Here is a 23,023-nt window from a genome sequence, read left to right as displayed (position 1 = left end):
TTATAAAAAAAGATGTTAATCCTGCCCAAAGCAAATATTATTGCAATGTTGCTGTATTGGAATTTCGTGATGTACTTTATGAAGTATCAAAGAATATATTTCAATTATTAGTAGTAGATATTAATGTTGTAGAGTATGTTCAATTGTGATATTGGGAGTCAATATTGATTTGGTACAACACATGATAACACATTCAAACATGATAACCCTGCTTACACACATTCAGGAACAACTGAAAACTGTAAATTTGATAGTCAAATATGATGGGACTAAAGTAATCGAAGTGCTAGATGCTGCAAAAGCTGCCACAAAGCACAGTTGGTGGGCTACTCTACTGGGATGGTCACCCATTACCACTGGGATTTTAAATCTAGCATTCTATCGCATTGTACTCGTGTGTGTGTTGCAGATAGTTTCTATAATGGCTGCAGTGGGACTCTTTTGGTGGACTAGAAGATCCCTAAAGCAACTCAAGGGACTAAAAGACCCCTGTATATGAGTGAGGTGGCGCTCTGCAATATACCTTGCTGACAAGAAGACGCTAATCGTTCGGACCCCTCTATGGTGCCTTGAGCCATAGTCGAAGGTGTGTATCAAGGAGTCATCATGGTGGCCTATTAAGCTATGGCAGCCACCAAGGAGGGGACTGTTGGAGGCCCAATTCAATTTGAGTTGCTTGACCACTATCCTACAGGCCTAGCATAGCTTCAGTTACTTGCTTGGCTATTCTGACCCCTGTAGCATGACATCTTCCAGTTGGCAGAGATGAACAGGACTAATTAATAACTTTGCAGATGTCTCAGTTTCTGCATACCATGGCACATAACGAGAAAAAATACACAACATGTATGCTTGCAGCTGAACATAGATAACGGTGATAGGAACAAGAAGTTATCCTTGAACGTCTGGGGTTCACTGTTTCATTGCCAAGGGGCATACTTTTACTCCGCCCCTCCTATCATCAGATGTTGTTTTGATGACCCCAATTACCATGATGAGAATGGAATGTAGTTAAGGGTGGAAACCCAATGTAGGTAATTAGCATATATGATAATGAGTAGAGAGGTAATTAGGTGAAAGCTATTTATGGAAGGGTATAAGAAGTCACCACTTAGACAAAGGGGGGGGCGCTCTAACAGCATCTGACTCCGCGGGAGGTGCTGCCGGTTGGACAAGAGGATCTACTGAGTCCCTGGTGGGGCCCCTGAAGAAAGCCGTTCCTGTATACAGTCTTCTGAGTGATTGTTTCTCTCTCCAAGTTTAGTGAGTATGATATATTGTAGTTAATTTTAGGCTTTGTATTTAACTAGTATATTTATAAAAACCCTTGCACATTAAACCTTATTGATCTGCAAATTGGGCGTATCATGTCTCACTGGTATTCACACTGATTACTAAGTGTCCAGTATCAACACAACTTAGAGCCTTTTTGAAACATGGGGAGCCAGGCATATGCTTGTCCAGGGGGGTCCCCCCCCAAGGAGTCAATGGAAGATGAAGTCCTTTTCTTTCACTCTCATTTTTTTTAAGACAACAGCCAAAATAAAAGGTAAATGAAGCAAAAAAAGAAAAAAGGGGATTCAAAAGAAGCTAAAATGAGCAACTATAAGAGAGTTAATGATCCACAAATGGACAGGTCTAGCTCCATCACTAGCCATGGGCGGTTGAGAAGGAAATGAGGAGGGATTGCCCACACATGCTGGCTAGCCTCGTGGAAGGCAGGGAGCAGCAGATGTGCGGGTGGTATGGAATGTTATTATAGATCTCTAATCAGCAGCGCAGAGGTGCAGATGCACCTACAGTGGACTCTACTCGAAGAAGAAAAAATACTTCATCCATTTCCCATTTTTTTAGTTTTGTCAGGTCTCCAAGACAGAGTAAATTCAATCAGGACCTTTCTTCTGAAGGGCTCACTTTCCCTTCAATCTTTGTTTCCAATGTTGTCCATAAGTTGTAAGTATGCACAGTGCAAGATGATAGCAGGAACAATGCAGGACCTTTTTTACTATCCTTCTCTTAGTCTAACCATGATACATATTGATCCTTGCTGATGATTTCAATGATAGCTGTCTGTATTAAATGAAGTTTCTGTGTGTGCTTCACCAAATTACATCTTCTCAATTAAGTCTGAGTAGCCGCTGACAAGGGCAAGTTGTACCCCAAGACATAATCTTATAGGTGTAATAGTTGTACAAGCTCCTCTACCACCCTGTGTCACTATCAGCAAAGTGCCCATTGGAGCCTGAGCAGTGGACCTGCTCTGGGAGAGGAGAATGTAGCAAGGACTCAGGATTGTTGGCCAGGGTCGCTGTGCACAGAGATGGGGAGGAGGGATGTGGGGGCGGGGGAGGGTAATGAGCAGTGGACTGAGGTCAAGAGTTAAAATAATAATATTTGGGGGAAAATGTAATATACAGTGAAACTGAACAGAAATAAAACTAGAGTGCAGGCTCTAAAACAAGGCCTGTTAAAGGCCTGGGATCCCCCACAGCTCTAGATCCCAAAACCTCTCCTTCCTCCCACTGATCACCCCCCAGCCCTCTTCCTGGGTGCCCTTCCTCCCCAGTCCCCTCCCCTTCTTCCCACTACTCTCAGCTGTCAACACCTCCTGGCACCTTGGGAGCTTCTTGTGTTCCCTCCTCCTCTCTCACTACCCCATCTCTTCCTGCTGCTTCGTAATCCTCCACACACCCCTCCCCATCTCCTGGCAGCCCATTAATATCTACTCCCTCTTCTCCTCCCCTCCCACTGCTCTGCTCTCCCTTCCCCACGGACTCTTGAATGGCAACATCATACACTCTCCTATCAAAAGCTGAGCTCATCTGACTGTTACACAAGCCATGCATGAGTCATACACCTGTTTACTGAACTTAATTCGGAATTGTACGAGCAGCATAATTTCCTATTAAAACAAAGAAAAGGAATGCAAGGTACAGTTATTAATTTAGTTCTAATGCATCCAGTAAGGATAAATCAAATACAGTTTTAAAAAATGATACTTTTTTCAAATGACCGACGGCACCAAAAATACATGTGCCCAAAATACTATACTAGTGGGTGGGAGATGAATCAAAAAAGGGGGGAAAGGAAACCTGTGAAAACTTGGATGCTGGGTGAAGGTATAAAGTTATTATTACTCAGGTACTTTAGAGACTCCACACCTTCTAATAAGTAAGGGGACAGGATTCCTTACCCAGCAAGGCCATCGTCTCATAGTTGTCCTGCATGACGTCCCTGTAGAGAGTTCTCTGAGTGAGGTCCAGCAGAGCCCACTCTTCTTTGGTGAAATACACAGCCACCTCCTCGAAGGTCACCGGCCCCTGAAAGAGGAAGAATCCCCCACTCAGCACCTACTACCCCAGTGATGACCTTACAATTCACAGGAGAACAGGGCCAGGTAAAGGGAAGTTCTGGGAGGTTCATGTCAACAGAGTCCCATCCACACCTTGTCAGAGCAGCCAGGGGCATCAGGGTGAGGAGAGAAGAAAAGAACCTTTGTCCCTCCCAGCTGACAGAGTGTGGAAGGGTCTTCACATTTACCACATATCTACTAGCCAGAGCTTGATATAGGAAATGGAGCCTCCATCACAGTTCAGAGACAGCCCCCTGATAGGAATCCCAACGCCCTCCCAGGAAAATATATGGCAGAGAGGGGAAGTCAGTAGGAAAGACAATAAATCTGAAGGTTGGAATTGTAGAAATTTGGTAAGGGAAGCACACAGAACTCTACGGCCAGCTGTTTCCTGCAACGTCCTATGTATGGTTATGAAGCTCTGCTATATAATATACCCAAATATGCGTCTCGCATGGTTTGAGGCAGATCCAGGTAAACACTAAAGGCAGAAAATAAGAAGGAAGTTTTTTAAAGTATATTAAGTACAAAAAGAATCCTCACAATGGTATTGGTCCATTACTAGATGGAAATGCAAGAATTATAAAAAATAATGCAGAAGAGATAGACGTGTTCAATAAATATTTCTCTCTTGGATTTGGGGGAAAACAAACCGATGATGTAGTCATATTATATGGTGATCATGACGACGACACTCTTTCCATTCCAATCATAACTCACGAGGATGTTAAACAGCAGCTATCAAAGTTAGACCTTTTTAAAATCAGCAGGTCCAGATACCTTGAATCCAAGAGTTTGAAAAGACCAGATTGAGAAGCATGCTGGGCTGTCAAAGTTGATTTTCACTAGGCCGTGGAACACTGGGGAAATTCCAGAAGACCAGAATAAAGCTAATGTTGTGCCAATAATTAAAGTGTAAAAGAGATGACCCCGCTAATTCCAAGAGTGTCAGTCTGACATTGAGAATGAGAAAGACAATAGAGCAGCTGATACTGGATTTAATTAATAAAGAATTAAAGGAGGGTAATATAATAAGTACCAAACAAACAACAAAGGTTTAGGGAAAACAGATTCCATCCAACTAACTGGATATCTTTACTGAATTAGATCAGAAGTTGGGTTGATAAAGATAATAGTATTGATGTAATAAACTGACTTCTGTAAGGTATTTGACTTGGTTCAGCACAATATTTTGATTAAAGAACTAGAATGATACAAAATAAAAATGTCATACATTGACTAGATTAAAAACTGGCTCGCTGATAGTTCTGGAACTAGGATTGTAAGTGAGGAACCATGGTTGAGTGGATGTATTTCTAGTGGGTTCCTGCAGGGTTTGGATCTTGGCCCTGTGCTATTTAATATTCTTATCAAGGATCTGGAGGAGATTATAAAACCATCAGGGATAAAAGTTAGCAGCTGACACAAAGATTGGGGAGGGGAGGGCGGGATGGTAAATAATGAAGCGTCAGTAGATTCAGGCTCCAGCACTGGAGGCTGGAAAGTTTTCCTGACCCTGGCCAGGTTTTTTTTCCCCTGTTTCACAATGAGGGGAAGTTTTACCCCCTACTCCCATGAGTCTGTTCCTTGAAACTAGACCCCAGATTACAGAAGTCACAGCAGGTTTGTCACATCCTGTCCCCTCCCTTTTCCCACCCTATATATTTCCTGCCTCCTGCCACTTCCTGCAGCTCCCACCCTCCTATGCATTTAGTGCTCCTCTCCCTCCAAGCAGAACCCACCCGCAGCTCCCTGACAATCCCTTACCTGAGCCAGCTCCAGTGCAGCCATTTCTTACCACCAGGGAGTATGGGACGATCTGGAGCAAAATGTAGATGTTATTCTGTAGCCTGCCAGGGTGAGAATTTCAGAGAATTCAGCAGGGGCTTTTGTCCATTCCACACGTTGACTCCCCCCAGGCTTTTTCCCGGCAAAGGGACATTCTAGGTTCTGCCACACTGTGCAGCACATAGTGACCTTATTAGAGTCCAGGCTTATCCCTCACCCATCAGAATGAATCTCTCAAGACATGGTGAAACCTTCCCAGTAACAGAGTCTCTGAACCGAAGGCCAGAGAAGAGCAGAATCAAAAGAGTCTCTTTGGGGGATTCTCCCTGTCCTTCTCCCCAAGGCCGCTGGCACAGGTTTACAAAGTTGTTTGATATCCCAGTGTGACACACTGCACCCCATGTACACCTTTATGGTGTGATTGTGTATTTTTTAATGCAAAGTATGTCATGTAAGGTATTTTTGGTCTGCTTATGGTATACTGAACATTGTTGTTATGGTAGCATGTTTCCTGCAATGTCCTATGTATGGTTATGAAGCTCTGCTATATAATATACCCAAATATGCATCTCACATGGTTTGAGGCAGATCCAGGTAAACACTAAAGGCAGAGAAGGTAGTTCATGCCCTGCTAAGGCATCCATAAAACAACCCAGCTCTTTCAGGAATAATGGACTGGCCTAAGCATCGGATAAGGTGATGCACCTTTGACCCAAGAAAGAAATCAGGCCAGACACTTCCGGTCACCCGACCCCAGGGGGTGGTGAAGAAACATGTTAAAGGAGGAGACATTTTGGTCTTGGGGGCTCTCTCTTGGAATCCATCTATAAGACAACATCAAGACTGTCCACAGGTGGGGAGCCTGGTTGGGACCAGCCAACCAGCCTGTGGTAAGAACCATCTAAAGACTGTAAGGCTACTAAAACTGTTATGTTTAGTTTAGAATGCAATTTGCCTTTTATTTACTTTTGATTAAATCTGACCTGCTTTCCTCTGGCTGATAATCACTTAAAATCTTTCTGTACTTAATAAACTTAATTTTTTATTTTATCTAAAGCAGGGTATGTGGTTCTGGTGTGTGAAGAGACTTCAATTAAAGTGACAGAGCTGGTGCATATCAATTTCTTTGATAAATTGACTAACCAATGAGCTTGCAGAGTCCAGTGGGCAGCACTGAACTCTGTAGGATGGCAGTTCCTAGGGTTGCATCTAGGACTGGGAGTGTTTGCTGGGGTCATTCTATTGCACAATCCGATGAGTGGCTGACCAGAAGCACTCACTCACTAAGACAGAGACTGCTTCCTTGCAGGAGGCTGTCCATGGGCTGGACCTAGGAGGGGGTGGGTTACACAGAGGGGGAAGTGCAAGACGGGCTCCAGGAGTGAGGGATCGGGGTGACACAGAAATATACTAGTCCAGATTGCAGAGAGGAACATCACACCCACCCTTTGGACAGTCTCTCTTGGGAGTGCCTCCTTTAATGTGCCAGGCATTATTTTAGCCTTTGGCAAGGATGATTCCCATGGCTCCGAGACCAGCCCTTCTTGCTTCAGCTAACCCTGTTTTTTTCTGTGGCTCCACAGTGAGTCCAAATGAGTACATGCTCCTGGCAGAGACTGTGACACTGGCAGGTGAGGTGTTACCTTTTGCCAAAGTCCCCAGGTCTCAACTGAACAAAGACAAATACACAGCTGGATTCAGTCTGGCTCAGCTCTGTTAGTATTGTGAAAACAGGTACTATATTAGAGTGATAGGAATGTGTTTAGTGATTAGACTTGATTGAACGCTTGTGAGTTGCTGCATGGATTAATATTTGACTACTTGCATTCTGAGCCTCTGCAGCTAGACAGGAGCCAGACAGGAGATAGACTAACTATGAGAAGTGCTGATCGGCAACAGAAAGCGTGACATTCCGCCTGGCAGGATAGGTCCATCAACAGCAGACAGTTTATTATAGGACATTAAAGAAGACAATAGACTGTTGTTGTTCTCTTGCTTCCCATGAAGATGAGCAGTGCAAGTGGATTCCTCTGATTGGCTAGAGAGAAAAGAAAGCAACTTGGGGATGGGGGAGGGTTGTTTGTTTGTTGGTTTGTTTTTGAGAACTAGGGAGAAAAAGGGGACAGTAAACATTTGATATTAGAGAAAAATGAAGGGATTTTATATCAATATTTAATAACTGGAGAGATGGGGGAATTGGAATGGATTATTATAGGGGACTGCCTAGTCTACTCTAAGAGTCAGATCAATTTTCATTGTAAAGCTTGTCTTCAAAATGCTCGATAATCCACACAGTTACTTGGATTGCCTTGAAATTTGGTGTCCCTCATGGGCATGCAGGGTAAGGTTAGTGAACTAAATTTGGGATCAGTTGAAACATCTCATGAATACGACAGCATTTCACTAAGATTCTATCAAATTTGAAGTTTGAAACCCATCCTGATGAGAAATCTGAGGATGAAGTGTAAACATTTGATAAAAGTCCATCTCTGTCAAGAGTGTTTTAAGAAATGTAATCTGAGTACAGACCGGTCAGCCTCACCTCAATCCCTGGAAAGATCATGGAGCAGGTCCTTAAGGAATCCATTTTAAGGCACTTGGAAGAGAGGAAGGTGATCAGGAACAGTCAACACGGATTCACCAAGGGAAAGTCATGCCTGACCAACCTGATTGCTTTCTATGATGAGGTGACTGGCTCTGTGGATGTGGGGAAGGCGGTGGATGTGATATACCTTGACTTTAGCAAAGCTTTTGATACGGTTTCTCACAGTATTCTTATCAGCAAGTTAAAGAAGTATGGGTTGGATGAATGGACTATAAAATGGATAGTGAACTGGCTAGAGCATAGGGCTCAACGAGTAGTGATCAATGGCTCCATGTCTAGCTGGCAACCGGTCACAAGCGGAGTTCCCCAGGGGTCGGTCCTGGGGCCGGTTTTGTTCAACATCTTTATTAATGATCTGGAGGATGGGGTAGATTGCACCCTCAGCAAGTTTGCGGACGACACTAAGCTGGGGGGAGTGGTAGATACCGTGGAAGGTAGGGATAGGATACAGAGTGACCTAAACAAACTGGAGGATTGGGCCAAAAGAAATCTAATGAGGTTCAACAAGGACAAGTGCAGAGTCCTCCACTTAGGAAGGAAGAATCCCATGCACAGCTATAGACTGGGGACCGACGAGCTGGGCAGCAGCTCTGCAGAAAAGGACCTGGGGGTAACGGTGGATAAAAAGCTGGATATGAGTCAGCAGTGTGCCCTGGTTGTCAAGAAGGCTAATGGAATATTGGGCTGCATTAGGAGGGGCATTGCCAGCAGGTCACGGGAAGTGATTATTCCCCTCTATTCGGCATTGGTGAGGCCGCATTTAGAATACTGTGTCCAGTTTTGGGCCCCCCACTACAAAAAAGATGTGGACAATTTGGAGAGAGTGCAGCGGAGGGCAACCAAAATGATTAGGGGGCTGGAGCACAGGACTTATGAGGAGAGGCTGAGGGAACTGGGCTTGTTTAGTCTGCAAAAGAGAAGAGTGAGGGGGGATTTGATAGCGGCTTTTAACTACCTGAAAGGGGGTTCTAGGGAGGATGGGGCTAGGCTGTTCTCGGTGGTGGCAGATGACAGAACAAGGAGCAACGGTCTCAAGTTGCAGGGGGGAGGTCTAGGTTGGACATTAGGAAAAAGTTTTTTACTAGGAGGGTGGTGAAGCATTGGAATGGGTTACCTAGGGAGGTGGTGGAATCTCCATCCTTACAGGTTTTTAAGCTGAGGCTTGACAAAGCCCTGGTTGGGATGATATAGCTGAGGTTAGTCCTGCTTTGAGCAGGGGGTTGGACTAGATGACCTCCTGAGGTCCCTTCCAACTCTAATATTCTATGATTCTATGATTCTATGAGTATAGCAGATAAATCAAAAGGTGTTCAAACTAATTTGGAAAGAAAATAAATTGCACATACAAATGCTCATTGGGAGCAGATCACAGGTGCAGGAGGGAATTAGGGGTGTAAGTGTAGGTGGTAATAGGAGGAGAGAAGTTTGTGTCTCAGTTAAGGATGATGCCTATGGGTTAAACTATAGGTTCACAGCTAGTTTTTAAGTTAAAGATAAGATGTACTAAGACATAGGTATAAAGCAGTAATGCAGGAGGCGCACAGGTCCAAGCCTGTGAGACATTAGTTGCAGCATTTGGCATAAGATAGGCCTATAAATTTTAGCATTAAATAAACTGACCAACAATGACCCAATGGCACAAGATATAATTTTGCAATAAAGAATTATCCTGAAATTCTCTATATAAAATGCCGACAGATAATCACAAAAAGTCCAGACTTGATACTGGATGTAAAGTTAATATTGGATTACTGTTACATTCGTGTTTGGATTGGCACATTTGTGTGTTTACTGATTGTGTTAATAAAACTATTAGAAATTCCAAAGCTTTTTCTTCAGTGTGAGTGTTGCAACTGTGCATGTCAGGGTTTCCAATTTAACTGTAATTTTTAATAACTCCTGGGAATGGAACTTGTCAAACCTTAGAGAGTTAATTTGTCAATTGGAGGATTCTTAAATAATCAATATACAATGAATAGATCAGGTAACAGGATGGAAGTATTGTGTGAAAGAGGACAAATGAGAATGTCTGTAGGGCACGGACTAAAGGTTGGGGGCTGAAGTAAAAGGGGGGTGTACAGATTTGGGGAAGTGGGAAGGGAGAGGACTAGATGGGGTTGACAGTGTGAGGGGTGACAAAGGAATTTGGAGAGGACAAATTGCAGAGAGTCCAGTGGAGGACAACAAAAACAATTAGAGGGCTGCGGCACATGATTTATGAGGAGAGGCTGAGGGAACTGGGCTTATTTAGTTTGCAGAAGAGAAGAGTGACGGGGGATTTGATAGCTGCCTTCAACTACCTGAAAGGGGGTTCCAGGGAGGATGGAGCTAGGCTGTTCTCAGTGGTGGCAGATGACAGAACAAGGAGCAATGGTCTCCAGTTGCAGTGGGGCAGGTCTAGGTTGGATATTAGGGAAAACTTTTTCCCTAGGAGGATGGTGAAGCACTGGAATGGGTTACCTAGGGAGGTGGTAGAATCTTCACCCTTAAGGTTTTTAAGTTGCGGCTTGACAAAGCCCTGGCTGGGATGATTTAGTTGGGGTTGGTCCTGCTTTGAGCAGGGGGTTGTACTATCTGACCTCCTCAGGTCCCTTCCAACCCTCATCTTCTATGATTCTATGAATGATTGTTCTCTCTATAGACATGAGAGGGATACAGTTAAGTGCAAATGTGAACACAGGAACAAATAGCTATAAAGTGACTATCAACAAATTTAGGTTTGAAATTAGACAAATATTTCATCAGAGGAGTGAAGTCCTGAAAAACCCGCCCAAGGGGAGCAGTGGGGGGCTAAAAATCTTGCTTCTTTCAAGACTGAGCTTGATACATTTATGGAGGAGATGGTATGGTGAGACTGCCTATAATGGCATGTAGCTGATCTGCAACTGGTAGCAGCAACTGGTAGCAGCAAATATCGCCAACAGCTGGAGATGGGACACGAAATGGGGAGGGCTCTGAGTTACTACAGTACATTTTTTCCAAGGTGTCTGGCTGGTGGACCTTGCCAGCATGCTCAGGGTGTAACCGATCGCCAGAATTGAGGTTGGGAAGGAATTTTTCCCCGGGTCAGATTGGCAGAGACCCTGGCACTTTTTGCTTTCCTTGGCAGCATGGGACACAGGTCACTTGCAGGTTTAAACTAGTGTAAATGGTGGATTCTCTGTAACTTGAAGTCTTTAAACCATGATTTGAGGACATCAGTAACTCAGCCAGAGGTGATGGGCCTATTACAGGAGGGGATGGGTGAGGTTCTGTGGCCTGTGATGTGCAGGACCTCAGACTAGATGATCATGATGGTCCCTTCAGGCCTTAAAGTCTGTGAGTCTGTAAACTGTGATAAGTGTTAGACAGACACCGCTGCAGATTGCAGCACATTGTGCTGGGCATGGCACAGACACAGAGATGGACAGTCCTTGCCCCAAGAAGATCACAATTCAAGCAGACAATAGGTGGGATGAAAAACAGAGAGGTGCTGTGACATCCCCAAGGCCACTGAGCAGGTCAGTGGCAGAGCCAGGAACAGACCCCCATTACACCAGAGCCCCCTGTCACCCGCAGCTTTGTAAGGTCCCTAGACCCCATAGAATTAAACTGCAGAAAAAGTTCATGTGTCCATGAATGCACAAGTGATCTTTGCAGGACAGCTCAGCCCACACAAACCTGGGTGTGTCTCTCCGCTGCCCCTCTGTAACATGCTGCAAAGTTAATACCCCCCCCTCCCCCAGCCTTCAAACTGGGATATGGTGCACCACTGCCAATCATAGAGCACTCGTGTAAATTCGGTCTATGCTAAGGGTTTGCACCAGTGCCTAGAATCCCAATGTAGCAGAGACCAACAGCACCCAAAGCACCAGTACGGTGGCATGGGGACGAAGGAGAACCAGGTTCTATTACTAGCTCTATCACTGACAGGCTTGGGGACCTAGGACAAGTCAGTGTTTCTCCTCCCAACTTTAGTCTATTTACCCAGCTGCCCACTCACTGGCTCTCCTCTCTCCAGTGCTGCTCACCAGTAATATCTGTGTGGGTGTCACCGGAGCTAAGCTAGTGGCCTGGGAATTCTGGCAAAGGGGGGCAGTCAGGGGAAAAAAGTGGAGAGGCATCATCATCAGCCAGGTGGAATGTGGCCCCCGGCAGCACAACACAACGCCAGACAGATATCGACACACATCTTTCAGGCAGCTTGAATGCTTCTGGAAGAGCCAGGTGGGAGGAGGCCACGGCAGAACTAAATATGTCAACTTCCAGCAGGAAAGCTTAGGCACTAAATTATGGCTTCTTAGAGCAACGTGTCCTGGAACCCACAAGGGGAGAGGCAATTTTCAATTTGGTCTTAAGTGCAGCCCAGATCTGGTCCAAGAGGTGACTACAGCTGAACCACTCAGTAACAATGACCATTATGTAAATCAAATTTCACATCCTTGTAGGGGGGGAAATACAAAAGAAACCCCCCATAATAGCATTTAGCTTCAAACAGAAGAACTCCACAGAAAAATGAGGATGAAGCTAGTTAAATGGAAATTAAAAGGAACAATCACAAGGTGACATGCCTGAAGACTGCATGGAGACTATTTAAAAACGCATAATAGAGGCTCAAACTAAATGTATACCCCTGCAATGTGGTAGCGGTCATCCTTCCCCATCTGGCTCAGCGAGAGGCCACATCGCATCACTATGTTGCCCGGATCACAGTCTGTTGACAGGGGAATTAACAAATAGGCGCTCTCTGGGGGCTTTGGCCCTCAGGCAGGATAGAGCTATAGGGAAACTCAGACCATTGGGCCTAAGGTGGGACGACTGCCACCACAGGGGAAGGTTGGGCCCACTCTACTCCACTTGGTCCCAGGCCAGGGCCCTAACAGTTGTGGAGGGCTCTGCCACTGGGTCAGCGGGCATCCCACTGAAACACACTGATGCAAGCACCCACAGCCAAAACTGGATCAGAGGGAGGCCACACCGCCTTACTACAACCCCAAATAACAAACACCTACAACATTAAATAAAAACAGTAAGAGAACCAAAACAATGACACTATGACTACCCCGCAGAGAGAAAGAGGCCATTGGCGGTAAAAAAAAAAAAAAAAGCATCCTTTAATGGATGAGAGATCCTAGTGAGGAAAATAGAAAGGAACATAAACTCTCACAAGTTAAGTGTAAACGTATGCCAAGAAAGAATTTGAAGAGCAACTAGCTAACAACACAAAAAACTAACCATAATTTTTTTAAGTATATCAGAAGAAGGAAGTCTGCTAAACAGACTACTGGATGATTGAGGCAGCAGAGGAATGCTCAAGGAAGATAAGGCTATTGCAGATGAGCTAAATGAGTTCTTTGCATCAGTCTTCATTACTGCGAATGTGAGGGAGATACCCACATCTGAGACATTCTTTTTACGTGACAAATCTGAGGAAGTGTCCCAGGTTGAGGTGTTGTAGACTTTTGCTGTTAGGAGGCCAGAGCTCAAGCATACAGAAGCCAGCCGGGTTGAGACTCCAGCAGACCCGCAGCTGACTGAAGATGGAGGAAAGACAGTGGAGGCTGTGAGATTACCAATGCTGAAAGGAAGGGTAGCAAGAGGCCCAGGGAACAGGACTGTGGAATCGGGTGACCGAAGCAGATTAAAGACCCACCAGTTGGCTAGGGTGCCCAGGGCGAAGGGGACAAGAAGTGGTGAGATTTCATTTCAAGATTTTCTTTCCCCTTCTGTTCATTAACACAAATACTGTAGGTTATATCCTGCTGAGACTACACTCTCTACTAAGATCTCAAGTAACTCTGTGCCATTCTGGGTGCCACACTTTAGGAAAGATGTGGACAAACTGGAGCGAGTCCAGAGGAAAGCAACAAAAATGATAAATGTTTTAGAAAACCTGACCAATGAAGAAAGGTTAAAAAAAAACAAAAAAACAAAAAACAAAACACCTGGGTATCTTTAGTCTTGAGAAAAGAAGATTCAGTGAGAACCTGACAACAGTCTTCAAAAATGCTAAGGGCTAATATAAAGACAACGGTGGTCAGTTGTTCTCCACGTCCAGTTAAGGCAGGACAAGAAGTAATGGTGTTAATCTGCAGCAAGGAAGATTTAGGATACATATTAGGAAAACCTTTCTAATCATAAGGTAGTTAAGCTCTGGAATAGGCTTACAAGTGTGATAGTGCAGTCTCTGTCCTTGATGGTTTTTAAGAACAGGTTGGACAAACTTCTGTCAAGAATAGCCTATATATACTTGGTCCTACTTCAGCAGAGCGGGCTGGACTTGATGATCTCTTGAGGTCCCTTCCAGCACTACCTTTCTATCATGCTATGCAATGCATACATACTACAAACACAACCTACAGAAAAAACCACCACCACATAATGTCAGACAATTCAGGAAAAAAAACTACACTCCACAGCATAATGTGAGACAGTTCAAAGGAGAGCAAAGGAAGACCATGCAAACTAACACACCCTAGAAGAGAAGGATACAAAGCAAAAGAGCTCAAGCCAGCACAGTACAGGAACCAAACAACCTGAGGCAAAACAATGCACCAGGAAACTATGCAACAGGAAATGAAGCATCGCCGTTCAAAAGGACAGCCTGCAAAACAACTCTGCATAGAACTGAACACAGCACAAAACTACAACACAGAATGATTTCAGTGTCACGATAGAAGGGACCCTGAGGGGTCATCTAGTCCAGCCTCCTGTGCTGAGACAGGATCATGTATCCAGAGAGTGTTTCTCACATGCAGCCACCTGGGTCTTTTCTTCCTGCCACAGCCTCCTGGACAGTGATGGGAGGGGGAAAGCACAAATGCTGGAGGAGCAGCCAGCCAGTGAGTTCCCCACCATCCCAGAGGCAGTGGGGTTGGGCTCTGGACACGGGGCCCCCGGACTCCGGCCACGGGCTCACCACAACCTCCCCTTATTGCCCCTGGCCCCACTGCCTGCCCTAGGTCCTCCTCTTCACCTGCCCCCCCATCAACCCGAACCCTTGCTGCTTCCCTACCCATCTCTCCATACAGAGCATAATTTGTCCCTGGGCTTTTATATCTGTTGTCTTGATATATCATCAGACTGTAGCTTGTTGCACACTAACCGTCCATGAGGACCCTGCTGACGCGCATCATCAGTTTGTCTGCTGTGAAAAGTGATATTTGTCTGTTTGTTAATGTCTCTTTTCACAGCAGACTGAGTAGCTCACTGGGAGGCTGTGAAAAGGGATATTAACACACATTGCTTTTCACAGCAAAAAAAAAAAAAAAAAAAAAAAAGCAAAAGAAACAACAAAGGCAAGCAGTGCAAAGCACCTTGTTTATGTTTCTATTCTGCTGAGGTCCAGCAAGGATTAGAGACAACACTACATTATTTTTACTTTTGAGTCTGCAAAAAATAAATTACAGTGATTTGGACGTGTGTGTGCCTATTTATTTGTTTTTCCTAAAGTTAATTAAGTATTTTAAGAAAAATTGTCAGAGCAGCCACCAGCAAGAGTTGGTGGCCACATTCTGAAGCCACCAAAAATTAGTTGCGAGACCCACTGCCGTAGACAATCTGAGACTGGTGTATCTCTAAAGCTGTTCTTAAAAACCTCCAGTGAAGAAAATCCCTCAACCTCCCTTGCAAGCCCATGCAATGCAAAGGATCAGATCAACACAACGCTGGACAAATACAAGCTGGGCTCCCGGTTAAGGGGAGAGGCTGGAATTAAACAATCTGAGTTCAGTTTCCAGTTTTGCACCAAATTCTCCACGTGAACTTGAGCAAATTACTTCACCTCTCTGAGTTTCAGCTTCCCCATCTGTAAAATGGGGAGCAGCCACCCACTCTTTAGCCTTTGACTTTTCTGTGGCAAGGACTCTCAGTCCCTCACCGTGGGTATGTCTGCACTGCAGTTAAGACACCAGCAGCTGGCCCATGCCAGCTGACTTTGGCTCACAGGGCTCAGGCTAAGGGGCTTTTTAATTCTGGCGTAGACATTTCAGCTCTCTGGTACCCTGCCACCTCGCACAGTCTTACAGCCCAGACTCCAGCCTGAGCAAAGACAGCTTCATTGCAATTAAACACCCCATTACCATCAGCCCCGGGAGCCCAAGTCTGCTGACATGGGCCAGCCACGGGTTTCTAATTGCAGTGTAAACACAACCTTGGGTCTGGGCAGCACCTGTCACAACAGAGGGGCCTGACCTTGGTCAGGGTTTGTACAGAATCTGGCACAACGGGGGCAGTGATCTCAGTCTCTATTGCCTGGCACAACGGGAGGCCTGATCTCCATTAGGGTCTCTGCAGAAGCTGGCAGAACAAGGCCCAGATCTCCGTTGGCTTCTCTGCAGCTCGAAGAACAACAGGATCCCTGATTTTGTTGGTTGTCTCTGCAGCTCCAGGCACAAATGGGAGCCTGAACTCAGTTAGGCCTGGTCTACGCTAGCGCTTAAGCCGGCAAAACTTTTGTCGCTCAGGGGTGTGAAAAAACCAACCCCTTCACCCCTGAGTGACAAACGTTCTGCCGGCCTAAGTGCTAGTGTAGATAAAGGCTTCATTTCTGTGCAGCGCCTGGCACAACGGGGGGCCTGATCTCAGTCAAGGTCACTGTCACACCCAGGACCACAAGCTCACAGATCTATGTAGGAGTCTGTGCAGTTCCCGGCACACCGCTAGCCCCAAACTCGGTCAGGGTTTTGTGCTGCATTTGTCACAATGTGGATCCAGCCCTTGCACAAGGTACGTCCTGAACCCATAAAAATGGGGGGCCCTGATCTTGGTCAGAGTCTGTGCAGAGCCTTCCACAAAGGGGAAGCCTGTTCTCTGAGGTCTGTGCCCTGTCCAGCACATCAGGGACCCTGATCTCTGTCATTTGCCCCATTTTCTCTCCACTTCACCAATGTCTAACTCTTCAATAATTTGAGAGAAAAGAGGGAGGAAAAAAAAACCCATGGATTTTGATATTTGCTATCAAGAGAGAAAGGGGGACCATGGGGCAGAATGTTATCAGCGTTAGAGAGGGCAGGGGAAAAGCAGAGGGGATTTCATTTCTCCCTTTCTCTCCCCCTCCTCTGTCATCAGCTGCTCTTCTCTCCCTGTAATTCCCTGACTGCACAGAAATGGTGACATTTCCATCTACCCCTTCACACACGTCGCTCCCCTCCCGCCTTTCCCTTTCAGCTTGTGCTCTTATTTTTAACCCTTCCTGACAAACAACCTCCAGCCCAGACACACAACAAAGGGGAAACCCGAGTGGGGACTGGTTTCCTTCCTCCTCCAGTTTAGCCCAAGAGGGGCCGAGGGTTACTTGCTGTTACAGCAGCTCGGAGCCCCAGGCGAGGAGCAGATTCCCAGGGGCTGCCTGCGAGATCCCACCTTAGTTCCCAGGGACATTTGTGCCCAGTCACCTTCCTGCCCCTCCCCACAGCTGGGTCTCTCTCCATTTCCCACGGGCTCCAGCTCCCCAGCGGGGGTCGGCAGAGCCGGGGCTGCCCCGCAGGCTGGTGCCAGCTGCAGAAAGTCTCCAGTGCTGGGCACAGCGGAGGTTTAAGGAAGGTCTCTCCCAGCACAGACCCCTCTGCTCAGCCCCCGCTCCCACCTCGCACTGGGGGCAGCTGCAGCAGCGTGGCACTCACCCAGGTGCCGCACGGGCCGATCACACACTGCTCTTCCTTTGTGCTCCCAGACTCCAGCTGCTGCTTCCTTCTCCCACCCTCCCCCGATCACCGCCTGCCTCCTTTCCTAGAGAAAAGCGGAGGGAGGGGCGGGAGTGGGGAGGGCTGCACGTGCCTGGTCAGCCCCTGGCGCCAGGTGTTGTGGGAAATGTAGTCTGTGTAAGTTCTGCATCTGCACTTAGGACTGTTTCCTCCCCTCTCTCATCTCCATCACCCTGAGCTGCGAGCTGGGCCTGCCAAGAGCTGGCGAGTCCAATCTGTTATTGCAGCAGCCTCTGGTGGTGAGAGAGATGCTTTTGGAGCAGAACAGAACTTGTCTTCAGGTTCCAGGAAAGGCTGCGACTAACGCCCTGCCCGAGTTAGCAGCCCGGCTCTTAATCCCTGCTAAATGGATTTGAATGTGAAGCCCCCTCTCTGATTCCCACCCTTAACCACTGCACCTGAATGAGTGAAACTGAGAGTGGAAAGCAGCCCAAAAAGAAACATGGAGATATTTGGTGGTGGTGCCACACAAGAACCAGCTGAAATTACTCAGCCTGGCCCATGTTATACCCTTCTAAGGACACAAGGAATATAGCGCATCAAACAGTGCTCACCTCGGAACTTCTGCTAGCCTGGGGTTATTGAGATATACAAAAATACGGTAAGTGTTGTGACCATGCCAAAGAATCATAGAATCCTAGAAGATGAGGGTTGGAAGGGACCTCAGGAGGTCACTAGTCCAATCCCTGCTCAAAGGAGGACCAACCCCAACTAAATCATCCCAGCCGGGGCTTTGTCAAGCCGGACCTTAAAAAACTTCTAAGGATGGAAATTCCACCACCTCCCTAGGTAACCCATTCCAGTGCTTCACCACCTTCCTAGTCAAAAACTATTTCCTAATGTCCAACCTAGACCTTCCCCACTGCAACTTGAGACCATTGCTCCTTGTTCTGTCATCTGCCACCACTGAGAACAGCCTAGCTCCATCCTCCCTGGAACCCCCCTTCAGGTAGTTAAAGGCTGCTATCAAATCCCCCCTCCCTCTTCTCTTCTGCAGACTAAACAAGCCTAGTTCCCTCAGCCTCTCATCATAAATCATGTGCTCCAGCCCCCTAATCATTTCTGTTGCCCTCTGCTGGACTCTCTCCAATTTGTGCACATCATTCCTGTAGTAGGGGGCCCAAAGGGTGCGAAAGGACCAAGATAAGGGCAAGGCTGCCCTGATTTCCCTTCACGTAATAGTAGAACATTTTCAGAGGTTACTATGGCCATGATGGGGCCCCTGAGCGGTGTTACCCAGATGGGGAAAGATATATTCTGGTGATGGTGGTAGATTATGCCATGCAAAACCCAGAAACAGTAGCTCTGTCTTCTTTAGAGGCAAACATGAATGCCTTGCTAGCAACAATCAGCAGGTTTTTTTCAGGGGATATTTTATATCTTTCTGTGACGGGGTGTACCAGCCCATCCCGTCTGAGGGGGAGCCCTCAGCTTCCTCAGTTGCCAGAAAGGCCCCTTCCCATCACGCAGGCTGCACACTCACTGGTTAAAAACCCAGCAGAGGCCTCATCAGGGGGTAGGGCAATAAAGGAGAGAGACACACTCCCAGAGCCCGCCAGAAGGACTGCTGGGCATTGCTGTGAGGTGGGCCCTAATGCTCAGCGGGGCTAAGGACTGCAATGCTGCTCTGCAGTGATCCTTAGGCAGCCTTGCTGCACCCAGAGGGGCTCCAGGACTGCTTTGCTGCCCTGCAAGGCTGCTTGTTGATCCCTGCTGTGCCCAGAGGGGCTCCAGGACTATGTTGCTGTCCAGCATGACATTTCGGGGCCTGCACGGGATGAGTTTTACCAAAATACCCCCCTTTTAGAGGAGCCCCAGGCACTGTCTGTCACACTGCCCTACATGAGAGAAATTTAATATTCCACGCTTCTGGTTGTTACCCACACACTCTAGAGCACCCCACCTTTACCCAATATGTAGGGCTCAAGACTTAACCTGCTTAAGACACCCCCACCCATAGAGCTTCGGGTGAAAGGCGCCTAACCTTACCCAATTCACACTCTAGGGGTCTGGGCATAACCAGGTTAATTTAAGTACCCACTCTTTCCCAATTTGTAGGGATCCAGTCATATTTTTCTGCAGGCTTGTGGGGCCTTTTACCAGTGAAACAAAATACACACACTGAGGGTATGTCTTCACTGAGTGTGGCAAATTGATTGTCATCAGATTGATCTATCTGGATCGATTGAGTGCTCAGTGAAGACCCACTCAATCGATCTGGAAGTCGACTCATTAAAACCGCCCCCACAGGTGGCGTAGAGCAGTGAAGATGCCGCGTAGAAGAGGAGTTACGAAGTCGATGGGAGTTACACGAACTACTCTGCATAACCAAATTTCCAGGTAAGTGTAGACTTAAGCATACAATGATCACCACTACCAATAAGGCAGACAAACTTCTCCTGGTGGCCAGTCAGGATTAGAGCATCTGGAGACCCCAGCACCTGCACAATATGGTTGGCAGGGTGTTGAGGTCTAGCAGCTCTGGTCTTGAGCTGTGTCTTGGTGTTAGTTTCCAAAGAAGTTCTTTTGGACCACAGTTTATATAGTTACAACTTGGGTCTGCTTAGCTATCCCTTAACCAAGCATTTAAAACTGAAGTACTACAAAAGCACCAGTCTTAGCCCATTACAAAACAGTTCTTTAACCAATCATACCCGACCACCTTAGTTGGTTTAAATATTGCACAATTACTTATGCAACAGATAGAAACAATCAAAGAACCAGACAGAAATAATTCAGATAAACAATAAAGATGTGGATACCATAAAGACAAACAATAAAGAAGTGTCGGTTTTACAACTGTTGGTAAATTATTCCTTGCCAGACAGAACGCTATCAATCAATTTTTTCTTTAAACATCATAAGATCTATTTCTTTATCTGGTGGTAAGTACTATTAAGGACAAGAACACCTTCTTAACAGCCTGATATTACATTCTTTGATGTAATTTAGCTGGAATGTGAGGATGTGATCACCTGCTTCTTAGTTTCTGGCTGCTGCTGTTCTAATATGGTTGCTGCTGTGTAGACAAAGTACAAGGCCTCAAATGTATATGGTCGTCTCCCTCTCTCTCCTAACTGACTGGCTGGATGAGAGATTTAATGGAACCATTAAAATGATGTTGAAAAATGTGTGGACCAACACCTCAACTTACCTGCTGTTTGATTATTAGGAGGTTCCCCAGGAATGCACAGGATTCTCCACTTTTGAACAGCTCTATGGGAGGAGGGTACAAGGCCCGTGTACCTAATGGAATGGGAAGGTCTGGCTTTTACTGAAGGGGAGTCCATGGTGGAGTATGTGTTGGCCTCCCTGGAAAGATTTGCAGAACTCCTAGGTTTGGCCCAGGAGACTCTAGACTTTAGACTTTAAGGTCAGAAGGGACCAATATGATCATCTAGTCTGACCTCCTGCACATCACAAGCCACAAAACCTGACTCACCCACTCCTGTAATAGACCCCTAACCTATGACTGAGATATTGAAGTCCTCAAATCATGGTTTAAAGACTTCATGGTACAGAGAATCCACCAGCAAGTGATGTGTGCCCCATGCTACAGCTCAAGAGTAACAGAAAGTCTTGCATGACCGTACCATGTGGAGTTGGGCACATGGTACAGGGGACCAAGTTATGGAGACCATTCATGTGCGAAGAAATAAACTCCAGGCTGCCTGGGAAAGTGTGACCCCGGGACCTCCTCAGTGCCAACTGCACTGTCACTCATATTAGGTCTGGCACACTCATTACCCGCAATGTATTGGTGTTATAATCCATATCTAACAGGTATCATGTAAGTCATCGAATGTAAACGGATGAGATCCAAGACCCAAACTGTATAAAGAAACAGATGACCTGCTCTGCTAGTTGTTCTGGTTCTGAATCAGAGGCAGTCATGAATTTGTAACTAGGACAAATACTGATTTGTGGGTTTTAAAGGACTGACTCCGACCGGAGCCTGAGATTGGAGCTGGGGGTGATCTCAGGTAAGCCTTTTATCAGGCACCTAGCTTCTTTTATTGTTTTTAATATGTTTCCTCTGTGACACTTCTACCCGAAGGATAAATGTGCTTCCTCAGAATGAGCTATGTGGTAACTTACAACTGCTGGCTATTACACTGTGCTAGCCTATGGAGAGAAAGCCAAGCACAGGGCCTGGCCTCTATAGGAGTCTGGCTTGCTGGGAATATCACAGGTTAGGCAGAGAACTGAGCAGCCTGGAAAAACCCAGGAAGGAGGAAGAGAAACACAGGCATCTACCCAAATTGTTTCGCTATGGAGCCGGAACCATGGGTGCACGCCCTCAAAGGACTGCAGAGGGAGAATACAGATATAATTGTAGTCAACGGTGATACCTGGCTTTTGCCTGCAGGCTGCTTACAACTGACTGCTTGATAGGGTGACCAGATGCTCTGATTTTATAGGGTCAGTCCCGATATTCAGGGCTTTTTTCTTATATGGGCACCTATTACCCCCCATCGCCTGCCCGATTTTTCACACTTGCTAGCTGGTCACCCTGCTGTAGAGAGGATATTTGCTCCTGATGGATGGAATTGCATGGAGCCCTGTGGGACAGTGTGAAGACTGTATTTGTGATATGTTCTCCAGCTGTACCATGCGTAAGGGAAATATTAGCTCCTTACTGAAAGTGAGTGGGTCTTTTTGGTTGGCATCTGTCAGTACCAAAGGACAGGAGAAGGGTCGATGAGGAAGCAGCACCCTGAGATGGACAGTCCCCAGGGTCAGGGGGGAGAGGCCAACACTCCAGGTCAGCCTGATTGACAGGGCGGACAAACCAATGAGGGAACTGGGGAGGGAGGTCAAGGAGGGTCCTATCCTTCAGGTGACCTGGAGCTGCTTGGGGAGAGAGTGGGGCTGAGCTAATGCAGAGCAGCCAGCAGCTGAGAGGCCAGAGAAGAAGCCAGGCCAGGGAGCTGAGCTGAGCTGAGCTGAGCAGAACCAGAGGGGCCTAAGGAGCAGCCAAGAGAGCTAAAGCAGAGTGGACCTGGGGCTGGAGCCGGGTGCTGTGAGCAGCTGGAGAGAGCAAGGGGGACCCTGGGCAGGGCCCGGAGCAGGGAGACACCACCAGCCAAGAGGGGACAGACAGTTGTAACCCCGACACGGGCCCAATGCTGGGGAGAAGGGCCCTGCCACCTATAGCCTGGGGGCATGTGGCCACTGCCAAAGCAAGCATCTGACTCTTGGCATCCATGCAGCACAGCCAGGGCCTGGGCAGGGGCCTGGGATGTGTGAGAAACAGACTGTGAACCTTCCTTACACCCCAGAGATGCTGTGTGTGGTGTCTCCGAGCCCAGGGGGCGGCGATAGGAGTTTTCCTTTAGCCTTTCCCATCTTTCCTTTATTTTTTTTAATTGGTTGCTGTTTAATAAATTGTATTTGCTCTGAACCACATGCATCGATCAGTAAGTCAGGGGAAGCACCCAGTACAGAGAGAGCTCCCCAGAGTGGGGACACCCTAGCCCCTGCCTTAAGTAACAACAATAAAGTTGGGAGTCAAGGCCCCAGGGATCCTGGGCCCAGCCTTGTCGGGGTTACGAGAATCCTGCCACACAGCAGAGCGGGAGGGGAGCCCTCATG

General features: G+C 46.7%; 1 protein-coding gene across 1 annotated transcript in view; it reads right to left on the bottom strand.

The window, feature by feature from the left end:
- LOC137159269 (zinc finger protein 135-like) overlaps nt 1-17,432 on the bottom strand; it is a 33,899-nt gene extending 16,467 nt beyond the window's left edge. Inside the window, exons 1-3 of the mRNA XM_067557431.1 lie at nt 17,348-17,432; nt 5,120-5,202; nt 3,194-3,320 (exon numbers count right to left, since the gene is read on the bottom strand). Coding sequence (XP_067413532.1) covers nt 3,194-3,320; nt 5,120-5,143 — 151 coding nt within the window. The 5' untranslated portion in view covers nt 5,144-5,202; nt 17,348-17,432. The remainder of the gene's footprint in view (nt 1-3,193; nt 3,321-5,119; nt 5,203-17,347) is intronic.
- Between the last annotated feature and the right edge of the window lie 5,591 nt (nt 17,433-23,023).

The sequence above is a fragment of the Emydura macquarii genome, unplaced genomic scaffold (assembly GCF_026122565.2).
Source record: "Emydura macquarii macquarii isolate MOO-44397 ecotype Brisbane River unplaced genomic scaffold, CSIRO-AGI_Emac_v2 contig_1828, whole genome shotgun sequence".
In the NCBI taxonomy this organism is placed as follows: Eukaryota; Metazoa; Chordata; order Testudines; family Chelidae; genus Emydura; species Emydura macquarii.
This window is presented reverse-complemented; position numbering and strand designations above follow the sequence as displayed.